The sequence below is a fragment of the Cyprinus carpio genome, chromosome A2 (assembly GCF_018340385.1).
Source record: "Cyprinus carpio isolate SPL01 chromosome A2, ASM1834038v1, whole genome shotgun sequence".
NCBI lineage: Eukaryota > Metazoa > Chordata > Actinopteri > Cypriniformes > Cyprinidae > Cyprinus > Cyprinus carpio.
The window spans coordinates 22,941,425-22,957,583 of record NC_056573.1 but is presented as its reverse complement, the minus strand read 5'-3'; the positions used below and the strand labels follow the sequence as shown (position 1 = coordinate 22,957,583).

At 38.0% G+C, this 16,159-nt stretch overlaps 1 protein-coding gene across 2 annotated transcripts in view; it reads right to left on the bottom strand.

Annotated features, from left to right (window-relative positions):
- Nucleotides 1–419: 419 nt before the first annotated feature.
- Nucleotides 420–16,159, bottom strand: part of LOC109089987 (ephrin type-B receptor 1-B) — a 208,259-nt gene continuing 192,519 nt past the window's right edge. For both annotated transcript variants that reach the window (XM_042711021.1, XM_042711027.1), the window contains 4 exons: nt 11,032–11,181; nt 8,438–8,631; nt 7,701–7,856; nt 420–5,463 (listed from right to left, as the gene is read on the bottom strand). In XM_042711021.1, the coding sequence (XP_042566955.1) occupies nt 5,349–5,463; nt 7,701–7,856; nt 8,438–8,631; nt 11,032–11,181 (615 nt within the window). In that variant the 3' untranslated portion in view covers nt 420–5,348. The remainder of the gene's footprint in view (nt 5,464–7,700; nt 7,857–8,437; nt 8,632–11,031; nt 11,182–16,159) is intronic.

Genomic DNA, 16,159 nt, shown 5'->3' with positions numbered 1-16,159 from the left:
CAATCCCACCGGATAATGAAATAAAAGAAAGAGAGGAATAAACACGTCTCTAATGAATGCCCCGAGAATGAGGCTGAAAGAGAAGTCGTGCATGCTGGGAAAGAGATCAGCACACCTGGAGACGGGCTCATTTGATACACAATTTTGGTTTGAAATCATCGTTTTACAGGTCAAGACACCATATTTAAAGGAAAAAATACTAAAGAAAACTAGGACTGTAAACCGACCATTTCATTAATGTGGCAGAATTTACATTTACAAAACCTGAGCTATATCGTCATTCTAAACTCCGTCCTTAACCCCGAGCATTAGAACGGTTCACACTTGTAATTCAGAAAAGGGGTTTCTGAGCACGTTTGACCCGCGGCTGTGCCTCAATATCAAGAGTGCTCTCCGGATGAACATATCACTCGCCCGACTTCAGCTTTTCCAAGGTCTTTATTGAGTGCATTTCAGTACAATAGTTCTCAGAAAGTTACAGTTTCAAATTCTGACATACTCATCACAAGAAACGAGAGTTAACTATACAGCCTCGGTGAGGTGAGGGGGGCTTTCCTTCGTTCGGTATCTACAAAACAAGTGGGAGCTAGTATCCATGCCATGCTAGTAATATCAACAGTCTCTCGAACCCTTTGACTCTCTGGCTTTTAATCTCGCTTGCCAATAGTAATTCTCCATCATTTTGACATGAATGTGCCGTTTTAAGTGCGAAAGCAAAAAGAACAATACAAAACACAAGCTTGTTCCTACAGGCGATGTTAGACGACGTCTTTGTTTATTCCAAACTTGCTATTTGATTGCGCCCATGAAGTCTGAGCCGTGCTAGTGAATACATGCACCGCTCAGACTTCAGTTGGCACGGTAACAGCATCGCCGCTGATCCGCTGCCAAACGCGCACCAGACTCTACAATGTGTCGACACTCCAGGCAAAGAGCGATAAAATTAGCCTCAAATCATTTCCGTTCATCCTCTCACTCCCTGCCTGTTCACTTAACCCTCCGAGAGGAGGATACCCTTGTAAGAGATGAAGATTATCCTCGATTGAATTGTTGGACATGTGCAAAATGAGAGTTTAAAAGAGACACATTCGCATTAGAAACAATTGCGTTCATGTACATATTCAAATATAAATCATACATCTTTAATGGTTGTACGTGTGCGTTAGGTTATGATTAAGCTTCAGTCTGTCTGTGCAGATGGTGAAGTGCTGCCATTATTAGGCCAATATAGTGATAGATGAATGGATATATTGACCAGACTGATTATTTGACCATTTAGCGTGTACACATGACTGATTAACAGAAATAACAGATCCTCTTTGCATCAATTACAAAACTTTTTACAAAAAGTTTTTAACTGGACAAGTGTAAGGTCTGTATACAAAGCTGCATTTATTTGATCAAAAATACAGTAAAATAACATTATATTGTGAATAATATTATAATTAAAAATAATTTTCTATTTAACATTTTAAAATATAATTTTCAGCAGCCATTATGCCAGTCTTGAGTGTCTAGGGATCCTTTAGAAATGAATATCCTTGGGAGCTTAATATGCTGCTTTGCTGCTCTGATCAATGCTAAAAAAAAAAAAATCCCAAGATTCTTTGACGAATGTTATGTTCTATATATGACTTTCAGGGTGGGGTCTGCAACATACATACATATATATATATATATATATATATATATATATATATATATATATATATATATATATATATATATATATATATATATATATATATATATGTAACTAGTCTTTACTGTCACTTTTGATCATTTAAATGCAACCTTGCTAAATAACAGTATTAATTCCTTAAAAATATCTATATATTAGTGACCCCAAATTGTTGAACTGCTGTATATTAGGGAGACGCCAATATCTAGGATAATTATATTATATTAATAAGCCCATAAGTTATGAAGGATAATATATATTATCAAAAAAAAAAAAAAAAAAACCCTATCCTGTTCTAGATATTGGCATTTTGCATTTTTAAAAAACCATATTGGTCAACCACTGTTGTACTTTAAGCCCTCTCTCTTACAGTCAACATGAAATGCCATTTGCAACCTACTGCACTTCAATATGCAGTAATTATAAATGAAACAGGATATGATGATGCGACTTAATTTTAACCACCATGATTAGACTGTGAAAAGAATAGAGAAAAACTCTATTCTTGGAGGGGAGAAGTTGAAAGAAACAGTTAGAAAGAAAATGGGGTCAAATTTTAATTTCATGCTGACTTAATACTATAATCTCTAATGTCTGTCACTTTCTTCTTTCTTTATTCCCCATTTCTTCTAATTTCTTTCCCTATCCTGCACTCTCTACTGTCTCTCGCTCACGCTTTCTCTTTCATTCTCTGTCTTGCTCCCACTCATTCATCACTCTCCTCAGTCTGTGTGCTGCACCCGCAGGTATCCCAGCAGGCTCCACCCTCCCCAGAGTGTCCACAGCGATGAGAGCAAGTCAGCCATTTTTCAGCTGGGCCATGCGGCAGGACGCTGGACAGCTTGGTTACGCCCCACTGCGAACGAGCTGGATGCAGGCCACGGTGAGGATACTTTGTGATCATTAATTGAGCTGCCTCTGGTCCTTTGCGCAGGGGAAGACATCCTTATCTAGTGCTAACGCTTGTGTAAGAGCCAGACATTATCGCTACCACCGTTGTATGAAGGAACAGATTCACTTTCTTCAATGGAATACAGCCGAGGAGTGTGTGTGCGCATGCAAAAGAATAAGCCTCTTGGCAGAAGCTGTAAAAGTGTCTTCCTTAACAAAGAGCCAATACACTCTTTGGTTGCCATGGTGAAATTCATTGTAGCCAATTAGGTGATACACCTTGGGTATATCTGTGTGTGTGTGTTGCTTGTAGCGAATAACCATAAACCATGAGTCTCATTAACTTACAGGCAATGTAGCAGCTTATTCATTACACACATACACGATTCACAACAGGCAAATGAATGGTACAATTGCTAATGTTTCAAATCTTGCATTGGGGTTCTTTAATGCTAAACTTTATGAGATCCTGTGGAGCTGCTTTTACCCATTATGACCCTCAAATCTGGAACCTTTTACCAATTACATTTATATTTATTCAAACTAGACACTTTTGTACAAATAAACTTACAAATGAGGAATTTTATCATAAAAGCCAACAATATTTGCAGCACACAATGATTAGACAAGCTCCCAATCATTCAATTTTTTTTGTTTGGTTAACATATTTATTTTTAAGTTGGCTTTTGAATATTTTAGGTCTCTCTATGTAATTGGATTTAATTTGTTTCACTTCTAGTTTGTTGCTTTTTTCATCTTACTGTTTTTATTAAAATAATATTCTGATTTTTTTTTAGCACTTTAAGCTACATTTTATGCTATACAGTTACAATATTAATATTATTTGCAACACTTTACAATAATGTTTAATTCATTAACATTTGTTCATGCATATATATCATCTTCTTTAAATTAGATTATTCACACACTATTGTTTATTGTTAACTCATGTTCATTCAGTGTTCATATCTATTCATACAACCTGGAATCTTTAAATGTTTTGTATTTTCAAAAATTAACATTAACCTAGATGAATACATTTTTCAAGAAGTATTGTGAAATGTTAGTTTATACATCCATAATGCATTAACTAATGGGGGAGTCATGGCCTAACGGTTAGCGTGTTGAACTTGCAATCCAAGGGTTGCAAGTTCGAGTCTCAGGCCGGCAGGAATTGTAGGTGGGGGGAGTGAATGCTCCGGGTGTGTGTTCACTGCTGTGAGTGTGGACTTTGAATGGGTTAAAAGCAGAGCACGAATTCTGAGTATGGGTCACCATACTTGGCTGTATGTCACGTCACTTTCACTAATGTTGACAACTTTCTGTGTAATGTTACCTATATTATTATTATTATCATCGTCAGTAAGCTGCTGCTATTTCTTCATGGCAACCAAAAAGTAACAGCCCAAAGCCATCAAAAGCCTGTGTGTGTGTGTTTCCCAGTGCTTCACTGACTGCTTAAGTAGAATGTGCTCAATGGGGTGGCATTAGGCATCTGTTCATAAAGGGTCACACAGATGTTCAATCCAGACACACACACAAATAAATGGAGAGCTGATGACACGAAAGAACATGTACCGCATTTAGCAATGTCATCCAGAAACATCTGGAGCCGAAAGTGTGACTCAGCCTGATAAAAAAAGGTGAAGGGCAGCGGTTTCGCAAGTCTCTTCGTTTCCTGTCTGCGACCTTTCCATTTGCTTATCATGTAAACACGTGCTTGGAAATGGATTAGCGGTTTTAAAGACCCTGTAAGACCAACATTAGAACAGCTTATTAACAGTGGAACTACATTTAAGTGTACTAGCTAGTTTAGGCGGTGACTACGCACCCTCCCAACGCTAGTCGACGCATTCAAACACTCTGACACGAAACTAACAAGAACGACTAGAATAAGTAGAAGAAAGAAAAGCTGTACACGTAAGTGCTCATCAGCATGGAAACACCTACAATAAACACTGTTTAGTGGCCTGAATGCGTAGCTTTTTTCACCTAAAGTATATCTTTTTAACGCTAGTTTATACACAACTAACTGATATTTACACAACATTGACAGAGTCAGAGTTGATCCCAGATTGTTCTCGTGGCGTCACGCTGACGTAAGCGAGTTCATGTCCTGCAGAATTGGCGGTTCTGGTCCAACGCGCAACATTGCCAAAAATGCAAGCGGAAGAAGAGGGTATTTACATACAGGTCCGTTACACTTCACCTTCAATATGAAGGTTTACTCTGAAGATATACTCGTATTTATTTAAAGATATACATCATTTATGCTTGTATGGCCTAGGGATGGGACGCAGGCATACAGGATGTCCTTTGGCAATGTCAGCCATACCGAGATCGACAGGTAGTGTAAGTAGGAAGCAGTGATGATTGAAGGTTTATAGTGGAAAAAAAGAAGTATGAAAGAACCTTGTAGAAAACGTTGTAGACGTCTCAGAATCTGATTAGTCATTGTGGTTTTTTTGATAAGCAACGCGAAGGTAACTAAAACAGAATTAATGACAAGAAGAGGACAAAAGAGTCCGCTTCTTCAGTTTTTCCCTGTAAATGTAGCCTAAAGAGACAAACAGCCGACAGGTTAACAGATGTCCTGCAAGTCTCGGCGGTCCTGTTCCGATCTGGTCTGTTGGATATGGGATAATGGTTCCTCTCCCGAAACACGTTCTCAGATCAGGATGATAGTCTCTATTCTGGCGCGCTCCGATGGGATTGGGCTCACCCGCTGGTAATTCTTCCGCAAGCTGCCCAGCCCGTCGCCTGGCGCTCCCTGTAGTCATGCCAGCGCTGTGCCCGTCTGACACTGGGACATCTGCAGGTGCATGGACTGAATGCTGTTGAGGATTTTCTTCTGATGGCCAGCTAGAGTCACACCTATCCTCAACAGGTCCCTGTGAACACAAAAATGCATAACTACAGTTAATACTGGACACACGTTTAAATGCAGTACACAACCATGACACATACCTCCCAAAGCAGACACTAAATAGCTGTATAATATACATTTGCATCACTCCTTCCTAATTGAACAGTCATTTGTAACATACTACTTTTCCAAGTTAAAGGAGTTGCTGAAACATTGCACATTGCACATTGGTTCATGCTCAGACTACATTCACATCTGCAATATATATATATATATATATATATATAAGTTTTTTATTTTTTTATTCTAGCAGTAGTAAAAATTAAAATACACTAAAAGCAGTTTGCCATTCACTGAGCAACTCCTGACAAGCACATTTTTATGTTAGTAGCGTAATGGTCAGTGCAGTACATCAGAAGGCCAAGTAATATCAAGACGTGTCTGCTACAGCATCTGATTTTAGGTGACTTAGGTTTCATTGCCTACTTTAAATTACATAGACAAAAAAGCAACTCTGAATAAACTCTCAATTTACTCCACTATCCTCTGACAGGAGCCTTTATTCTGAATGAGAACAACCTGTATTATCAATATACGATCCATTCAAACAACACAGAAAGAGAGAAAGAACTCAGAGCCCCTACAGGTTTATTATCTGAGGGCAAACAGCATTAACACATGAAAGCTGCTTGCATTTAACTTCCTGTTTATGCATGGGATCATACTTATGTTGCTAATTAAGCGCAGACCCTCTCTGTGAGCGGCGGCTGCATTAATCAGTGCGTCAGAGACGCTACACCTCACAGTACGCTTCCCGCCACGAACAAAACACCAGGAGACGTGTATTAAACATCAACAGCATATCCACCTGTTTGCTCGATAGCAACTCAAACAAGTCAAAACGTACACACATACCTTAGCGATTCATGCTAATCTTAATGTATGGTTCATAAATCGATATTAAACAAGTTTGCTGAGGTATCTGGCCGCTTGGCCTTCTTTGATCAATGACTGTCTGGAAATGTGAAATCAGCTTTAATCCCCCTTCACACAGACACAACAAACCAACTCACCGAGCATTAGACATCATCTAAAATAAACTAATAATATGACAGGACGGCTGAATAAGACACATAATTGTTGTAAACATAATGATTTTTGAAACAGATGTCGTTAACAGTGTGACATATGAAAGCCTGTTTTCAACTCAGGAATCAGGAAACTAAATGATGACGTTTAAAACAGGAAATAAAGTTGGAATTGTGAGGTCAAAAGTCACAATTTCGAGAAATAAGGTTGCAATTAGGTGGTTGACTAGTTGCATAACTTGTTGATGGGGTTAATTCAACCACTTTACAACTGGTAGACCATCTTGGCTAAGAAAGTGAAGAACCGGATAACCACATTTCAAAACACTGGATGGTTGACCAGTTTCACTACCAGCTGGTACGTACGGCTTTGTGTAACCAGCAGGGTAAAGCTTTAGTAACAATGATGAAAGCTAATAAATCTAATAAATATAAGAACTTTATAAATGTTAGATTGGTCATTAGCTGGTTTAGGTTGCTGACTAGTTGTATGACTAAATGATAGGGCCAATTTGACTATGTCAACGAACCTGGTTAGAGCTGGTGGACCAAGCTGATGAAGAGCTTGCTAACCATATTTCAAAACTCTGCTGAATATTTGACCAATTTAACTAGCTCAAACATGTACAGTCTGGTTTTACCAGCAGGGAAAAGCTTTAGTAACTATGATACAAGCCTAATAAATATAAGAACTTCAGAAACTGTGAGGCTGATCATCTGCTGGTCCAAGCTAGATTAGGTGGTTGAGGAGTTGTATGACTAGTAGTCAACCTGGTTAGAGCTGCTTGGACCATCTTGACTAAGCAAATGAGGAGCTGGATAACCACATTTCAGAATGCTTCAGAATGTTTGACTAGTTTAACCACTGTAAACTAGACTAGTTTTTTTCAATTTATTAAAAAACAGTGCTTTAGACAGTTCTAAGCTGGTTTGGGTGGTTTATGAGTTGGATGACATACTTATATAGAAACTAGAAGGTGACTTATTAGTTGGTTAATCAGATGGTGGGCCCATGTTGGTCAGCCTGGATAGAACCACATTCCGGCTTGGACTGGCTGACCAGCTTGACCATCTAAAGCCAACATTTTTAAGACCTTTATTGACAATAATGAAACCTCTATGTTTATAAACTGTACAAATTATTTAGAAAAGACACTTAAGACTTCACACTCACTCTGAAGTCATCTGGGTGACCAGTTGTAGGGATGTGAAGCCAGAGCTGAGGAAGTTGTCTCTGTATTGAGACATCTTGACAGCAGCCAGCCAATCCTCTACAGAACTAAAGGTGGTGAAGTCTGGGATGGACCTGTCCAGCAACGGTTGGGACGGACTGAAGGAAGAGAGAGAAAGAGAGAGTGAGATGAAGGGGAAAAGAGGAGTTACATCACCCAACCTTGGGTGTCATGGTTGCTGTCTTTTTTTCTTCTTTTTTTTCCAGAAAGAAAACAGCTTCATAAGTGGACTAAATAGTGTCTTATTTAATATGAAAACACACTAAATGTTTAGAGTTTGTGAACTGTTTTGATATATTGTAAAAGGTAATTTATTTTTGTGATGCAAAGCTGAATTTTCAGCATCATTACTCCAGTCTTCAGTGTCACATGATCATTCAGAAATCATTCTAATATGCTGATTTGCTGCTCAAGAAACATTCCTTATTATTATCAAAGTTGGAAACATTGGTGCTGCTTAACATTTTTATGTTAACCATGATACTTTTTTTCTGTATTCTTTGATGAACAAAGTTTTTTTTTATTTGAAAGAAATATTTTCTAACAATGTATAAGTCCTTGCTAAGTAAAAATATTAATTTATATATATAAAAAAAGTCCTCAAACTTGTTAGCATAAATAAAGGTTTCCACCATAGTATGAAAACAAAATGTGTGTATAATAAGTTTGTTTGACTCACATAGTGGGTATACTGGCAACTGCTTTAAGGCTGGTGGGGTTGCGGATGAGTTTGTCAAGCGTACTGACGATATCCGTGAAGCGCGGCCGAGCGTTCCGATCTTTCTGCCAGCAGTCGAGCATCAGCTGGTGGAGAGCAGTGGGACAGTCCATGGGGGGTGGCAGCCTGTAATCCTGCTCTATTGCGTTGATCACCTACACACACACAAACACACACACACACACACACACACAAACACAAACACACAAACACACACACACACACACACACACACACACACACACACACACACACACACACACACACACACACACACACATTATTGCCATTAATTGCTATGTTGTCTTTGGTAGGGGAAGCACTTATATCTATGATTCTTAAACACTTTCTGGAGTCTCTTAATGGATTCATACATTGTCAAAAAAATTAATAAAAAATAAATAAATAAAAAAAAACTACAAAGCTGTCACTGGGATGGTCCCCTAAGGTACAAATGCTAAAATGTACATCTTTGTACCTAAATGGTACATATAAATACATTAAAGGAACATATTAGTAAAAGTACATAATAGTACCTGAAGTGTCCAAATTAGAACCTTTCAACAGGGTGCCAGCCCAGTGACAGATTTGTACATTTTTTCTGAGAGTGGCGTGCAACTTTTGGATAAAGACAGTACATAAGTGATTCCTAAGTAATAAATTCATGCTAACTAAATGATTCACTCAGAAAGGGTCACTGAATAAATCTTTTGCATGAACAAATCTTTTAGTGAATAAATAAGTGGTCAACCCTAAATGAATCTTTTAGAGAATTTGAATCACTTAATCAAATCCCCAATCAGAGGAAATGTATTGTGAGAAACTGGTTTTGAGTGCTTCAATAATAAGAACTTAATAATACCATAACCATATAATAAAAAAAAGATCAAGCACACAATATTGTTTTATTACACAAAGATTGCCACATATATCAGTTTTGTTGCATAGACATTGCAACATAAGACACAAACAACCCATGAGCATCATTAATCATTAAACGTGATCTGTCATTCTACCCTCCTCAAACACTGGACTCTCTTCCCATATTCCTCTCTTTGATTCTCACTGACACAAGCAAAGATCAAATGAACAAACAAACACTGTCTATCCTCTGCATACCAATCTAGAGCTCTGATTTGGACAAACATGAATCTAAATATTTGAGGATCAATATATTCTCTGCTCCCTCCACAGCGGCCGCTTTTCTCCTAAATGGATTCCACAGGACCGCAGTGAGATGTGGGCATTGAGCGCTGCAAATGTCCTGCTATTTCATAACGCGGACATGATCTTTTTATGGCAATTTGGAATTGGATGAACGTTAAAAACCCTAGAAGATTCAGATAATGAAGTGTGTGATAGGCTGAAGAAACATTACCATCCACAACTTTATCTTTGGTGGTTCTTCAGTGTCAGAGAGTATAACTTGGGAGCTCTGTTGCTTTGTTTGTGTTTTTGGTGCATGTCATGCGATGTTAAACATATTGTAAAACAGAATCAGACAGCTTTACAGTCTTAGTCCTTCATAAGATGGTTTTCATGAATATTTAACAACAGAATTTTCAAGAAATTAAGTCTGTCGAGCATGACAAACAACAGCCCCTTTGAGCCATGGAGACTATCTTTGAGAAAAGAAAGTAAATACAGAGAATGTACAGAAAGTAGAAAAATAATAATTAATTTATTTTCTTTGATTTGAACGCACACAAATCCCTGAAATCTCAAATCGTTTTTTACAGTTGTGAGTTTGGCCGTCATTACAGTCACAATTTCCTCAGGGTTCGTTTTGCAACTCTGATGTGTTAACTGGATGCTAAAAGGATTGGGGAATTTATGTTTTCATTGGCAGGATTTTCTGAAAATCCCCAGAGAGCCTAGAATGAGTCTGCTGTATTCACAATTCAAACAGGAAAAAACTTTTGTCTGCTCTGAAACACAGATGCTGGGAGATGTTAATGCAGAAAGACTCTGAGGCAGGTACTGTAGATTCAGTAGGAAAGACAGTAAGACTCAAAGTAGTGAGCCTTAGAGCCAAAGAGATTGACAGGATATGAGACTCACGGCAATGGAATTCAGGGGTGAAGCCAACGGGTGTTTGGTGCTATATAGTTAATCGTGCATTTTACATAGATCATGAATGGACTGCAAAGCCTTGCACTCTCAGAAAAAAGTTGTCATTGGGGGGTACCCTTTGGAACATTACTGAAATGTCTCATTTAGGTACTGATATGTACCTTTAAGGTAACAATATGACCCACTATAGGTACCGCCCCAAAACTATTCTATTCTATTCTATTCTATTCTATTCTATTCTATTCTATTCTATTCTATATACAATTTTTATAATACAATTATTAAATTATATTATAAATTCTTTAATAGTAATAATAATAACAACAACAATCATGATAACAACAATTAATAAATTATATATGATACGTATGAAGATACGATATGATATTAGATATGATAATAAGTATTTAATTAGTATTTTTCTCAAAGCCAGTAATAGACAGCTATACTCTGTTTAGTATAAAAAAAAAGAGGAAACTTACATCTTGGTTGCTCATGTCCCAGTAGGGCCTCTCGCCAAAGGACATCACCTCCCACATGACAATACCGTAACTCCAGACGTCACTAGCAGAAGTGAACTTCCTGTATGCGATGGCTTCTGGCGAGGTCCATCTCACAGGGATCTTTCCACCCTGAGGAAACAAACAAAAAATGACAGGTCAGATTGGTGTGATAGGAGTGATAGGATGCTGTCATATGGATTCATTTTGGTCATAAGAATCCAAGTGTCTAATTTATGTACACATAACTATTCAACACCAAAATATATCACTTTCACATGGACAACTGGGAAGTATGCTGTTTGAACAAAACAAATAAACAACAGGAACATATCGACTCACTGAGCTCTACATCCATCGCAACTATAAATATTTGCAAACAACGGACTACATTTGCATTTTTTAAAATTCAGCACGAATGAATTCATTTACTTTTGCTTTACAAAACACCATAAAACCCTCTTTCCCCTTCTTTCAGTACACACACACAATAGTGTAAGTGTGTGTGTGTGTGTTTGTGAGGAGGGCCTAGTCTCGTCCGTGGAGCGTGTCTGTCTGTAATTGGACTACCTGAGGCTGGATTTGTGTCTCACTGATTAAAATTGACAGCGGTTTGTTTTAAGATTCACCTCACATACACACCCACACAAACAATGACAAAACACACACAAAACTGGCTTGAGATCCACATGCTTTATGTTCCAGTCTAATGATGTTAATTAGTTCAGTCCTGCCTCTGACGTTAACCAGACGAAAAAAACTAAAATGCAGAAAAGCTGAGCAGCAGATTGTCATTCTGGAAGTGTGCTTTATTATCTCAATAATAAACTACTTATATTTTTACATTTTCTGAAGAAAATTAGCAAAACTGACAGGATATTAGGGTCGTTGCTAGGGTACTGGTTTTTACCAAGTTACAGTGTGGTTGCTACATGGTTGCTTATTGTACGCATTCCGGTTTTTAGAAACGACTTGGTTCCTCTTCTTTAATGTAAGTTTAGGGAACATTCCAGCACCCACCAGATTTACAATTTCTAAATAAAAATTTAATTAAGTTTCTGAAAAAATAAATAAAATAAACAGGAAATATTTCAGTGAGTTGCAGAAGAGGCAAATAAAGAATAAAATACTGAACAGAGAGCTAAACTGCACAATATATCAGGGAAAACTAATTGATGATGTCACTGCCTGTGGGCGGGGCTTTCTCTTTTAAAATGCAACACTGCAGCCACTCAGAGTCCTTATGGAGAGAAATGAAAACATTTTAGTAAATGAAAGGACAACAGTCTAAAACAAGATTACCTAATCTCAGACTTCGTTCTTTGTCCATTTTTTAATTAAGTTTGGTGACGAAACAGAGGTCAGGGAAGGACAGAAACCCACTGGGAGTTTGCGTCACTCTTTCAATTCCACCATTCCACCTCTTTAACCTCTCAGTTCCCTCTTAAGTCCCCTCCATCCGTCCTCCTTTTTTTCCTTATCTAACACTATATTTTTGCAACCCATTGCATCTGCTGTGGGTCAATGTTTGGCTTAAAGAGAAGAAAGTGATAGAAGGATCTTTTAGGTTCTTTATGGTTGGATTTTCCTCATTTGGTTTAAACATGATTTAAAGATGAAAGGGCTTGAAAACAAGCACACCATCCTTGTATATGAACTCAATATTCACTTTCAATATTCCTGTAATAATTCTGCAGCCACTCAGTATTATTAATCAGAGATTTATAAAGACCAATAATCTTAAAGAGGTCTCACCATCACATCAAAATCAGATTTTCTTTGCTCTTTCTATATAAAAGAGTCTGACGTAGTGTAAACACAGTACAATAAATACAAAGAAAAAATTCCAGCCCACCCAAGATCATATACTGAAACTAAGCTGCAAAAATGGGTCATTCAGAAATCGTCATGGTTATGACTTGCATGCTTTGTGTTTAGGACCTCACAAATCTGTCAAGCACAAAGCTGGGCATTTTTCAACAGCGAGCACCATGACAACCAAAAGCACAATAACATATGACTGCCCATGTTTAGATATCATAGGTGATGAACAACATTATGAAGAACTTCAAGGGGGAAAAAATGCTTTCTTCGTTTTATCAAATGCAAAATATATAACAAATTAGGGATTTGATGCTTGGATTTTCTCCTGACCTTTGTGTTCAGTGACCTGAAAGACTCAATTTCATCTTCATCAATTCTAATATAAGATGGAATACACCTACATGTGACAGAGACCAGTGACATACAGGTCACATCCACTGACTTCTATCTGTGACAAGAGGCCTGTCACCATAGATACGGGGCACATAAACACTGAGTTCATAAGCTGCAGTCTGACAGAACAATGAAGATCTGTCTCTCAGAGCGGCACATGCTCACAGCAAACAACACTTGAACAACTGCAGAAGAAAGACACACCACTAGTGTTTAATGTTCCAAACACAAACAATCTGCATTGGAAATGTGATGACAATGGCATCCATCCATCCATCCATCCATCCAACCATCCATCTATCTATCACTACTTACAAGAGAAGAAACTTACAGACTGATGAAAAACAAGTAATTTAATTTAATGTAAATATATAGAGATGTAACATGAAACATGAAGATTTCTCATAGTTTGATAAAAGGTTTTGGTCACCCCATGTCACACTGATGTCAACAAACCAATAATGCTACAAAGTGAATACTAGATCACCTTGTCTAACTGCTTTTAAATTATAACCCGTGGCCATTCGGTTTCTCTGTGGGCCTCACAGATCTAATTTGCTTATATCTCTTTCAAGTCAAGTCACCTTTATTTATATAGCGCTTTTAACAATACAGATTGTGTCAAAGCAACTTTACAGTATCAAATAGGAAAATAATGCGTCAATGCAAAAGGACAATAGAAAACATTCATTCATCATTGAATTCAGTGATGTCATCGTCCTGCTTAGTACATGTTAAATAGTATCTGTGCAATCAACTCAACAATATCGCTGGAAATTAAGTGTTCCCAACTAAGCAAGCCAGAGGCGACAGCGGCAAAGAACCAAAACTCCATTGGTGACAGAACGGAGAAAAACCATTAATTCACTTCACTTGCATTAATTTCAAATTCCAGTCCAATTTGTGCTGTATTAACATCAGCAGGCAGATCAGACGTCGTGGGAGTTGGTTCAGATAGCAGCAGGCTCACCATGTGTCACTAACCTTTCGCTCACTTTTCCCGGTCCTGTACTGCCCCGCCACCACCCAGACGCCCGACGAGGACAGCGCAAATTAAACCACGCTCACCTAATCCTTTATCATCCTTTCCTCCCAATTTCCCATCCAGGATTTTTAATATTAGATTATGACCTTGTCTTTCATAACCAGGTTAAGTATTCTTTTTTTTTCTCGACTCGAATGCTCTTTCTTTTCCTTTGAGAGTTCTTTGTGCTTATATGAGAGAGCGCTCGTATGCCACTGTGTGAGGTTTTCAAGTCTGTCACATGGTGCTGCAGGTCAAAGGTCAGATGGCATGTTTAAATAATGACAGCTGAGGACGGCAGTGTGGTAAAGTGTTGCTCACACTGCTCCTCTGTCTGATACCCGCAGTAACTTGCAAACCAATCAACAGAGGCAAGAGTCAAGGTTGTATAAACCCATGAAATTCAGATTGAATTGACAGTTTAAATTCACTAAAATAAACCATGATAAATGGTCCAAATTACATACTATAAAAGTCAGACAACACTATTATTGTTGCTCATACTTATTAAAAAAACATAGAAACATACTTTTAAGGTTAGCATGCATAACCTGACCTCACCACTAAAAACATAAAGATTACAACCCAAAAAAAGTCTTTTGAGGAGAGCTGTGCAATTACAATTCTAAGCGTTAAAGTGGGTAAAATACCCCAGTATTTTAAAAGTCCCCAGAACACCCTATTTTTTTGAGTTTTGGGCAAAAATCATTACTTTTCTTTAGAAGAACATACAATCTAGTGTTACTTTATGTTTCTGACAAAACCCTTCTTGCTTGGCATCAATTAAAGCATACATCAGCCTTCATTCAGAATGAATCTGGCTCTGTGATACTGACCTTGAGGATTTCCTCCTAAATGCTGTTATAGACTATTAGGATCGCTCAAGGCGAGCTGTTGTGAGATCAGGAAATATTAGGCGTAAAAAAGAACACACATGTTCATCTCAGCTGCACCGCACAGAGTACTGACACACACACACACACAGACGGGGAATGTAATAACTGATGGGCTTATACTGGTTTAGCTACCTGTGACTCCTGACATTTATCAGACTACCTCAAACACTCTCACACACACACACATGCATACACACACACACACACACACACACACACACACATGCACACACACGCACGCATTTCTCCTCATTTGTCCTTCCTAAAATGTAATTTAGCAGGTGAACAGACTGTACATGAACTAAATCTGATAGTGTTGAGGTCACAAATTCTCTTTTCAACTGGCTTCAGCCTCATAATGCTGGCCCATGGAGGTTTGTGTCAAACTAAATTGTTAAAAGACATATTCAAAGTTTTACACAGGATATCACTGAGTTCGCTTGAATATTTCAATGTTTTTTTTTAGAGTTATGTTCCGTAAACACTCATACCCACCTGCTTAATGCCGTGAGAAATTAGAAGATTTTTTGTTTAACAGCATTCTTATGTTCATTAAATTTGACATTATAATTTAATCAGTTCTAGAATTCCTCATTCTTATCACTCCATGCATTCCTTGGAAACTGAACCCATGAACTTGGGTCTGCTTGAGCTGCATGAACAACAGTATATGAGCTGTGTTGTTAACACTGATCCAACAAAACCAGACGACTACATGACGGTCAGATGGATACTTCATGTCTCATGCTAGTTCACACTACCCTAACAAACCAAGCTGGGCAATGTGAACTAGTTTAACTGACAGTTCTTGGGCAGAATAAGTTGTAATGTGAACCAGTCTTGATGCCGACTGGTAAAAGTCCGGCTAAACATGCTATACAGCTGCACAAGACGCTACAGGACATCAGACTTCAACAACTGGAGCTGAGATTACAAAGTAAGGGAAAACTGAAGACACTGAAGGAATTGAAAT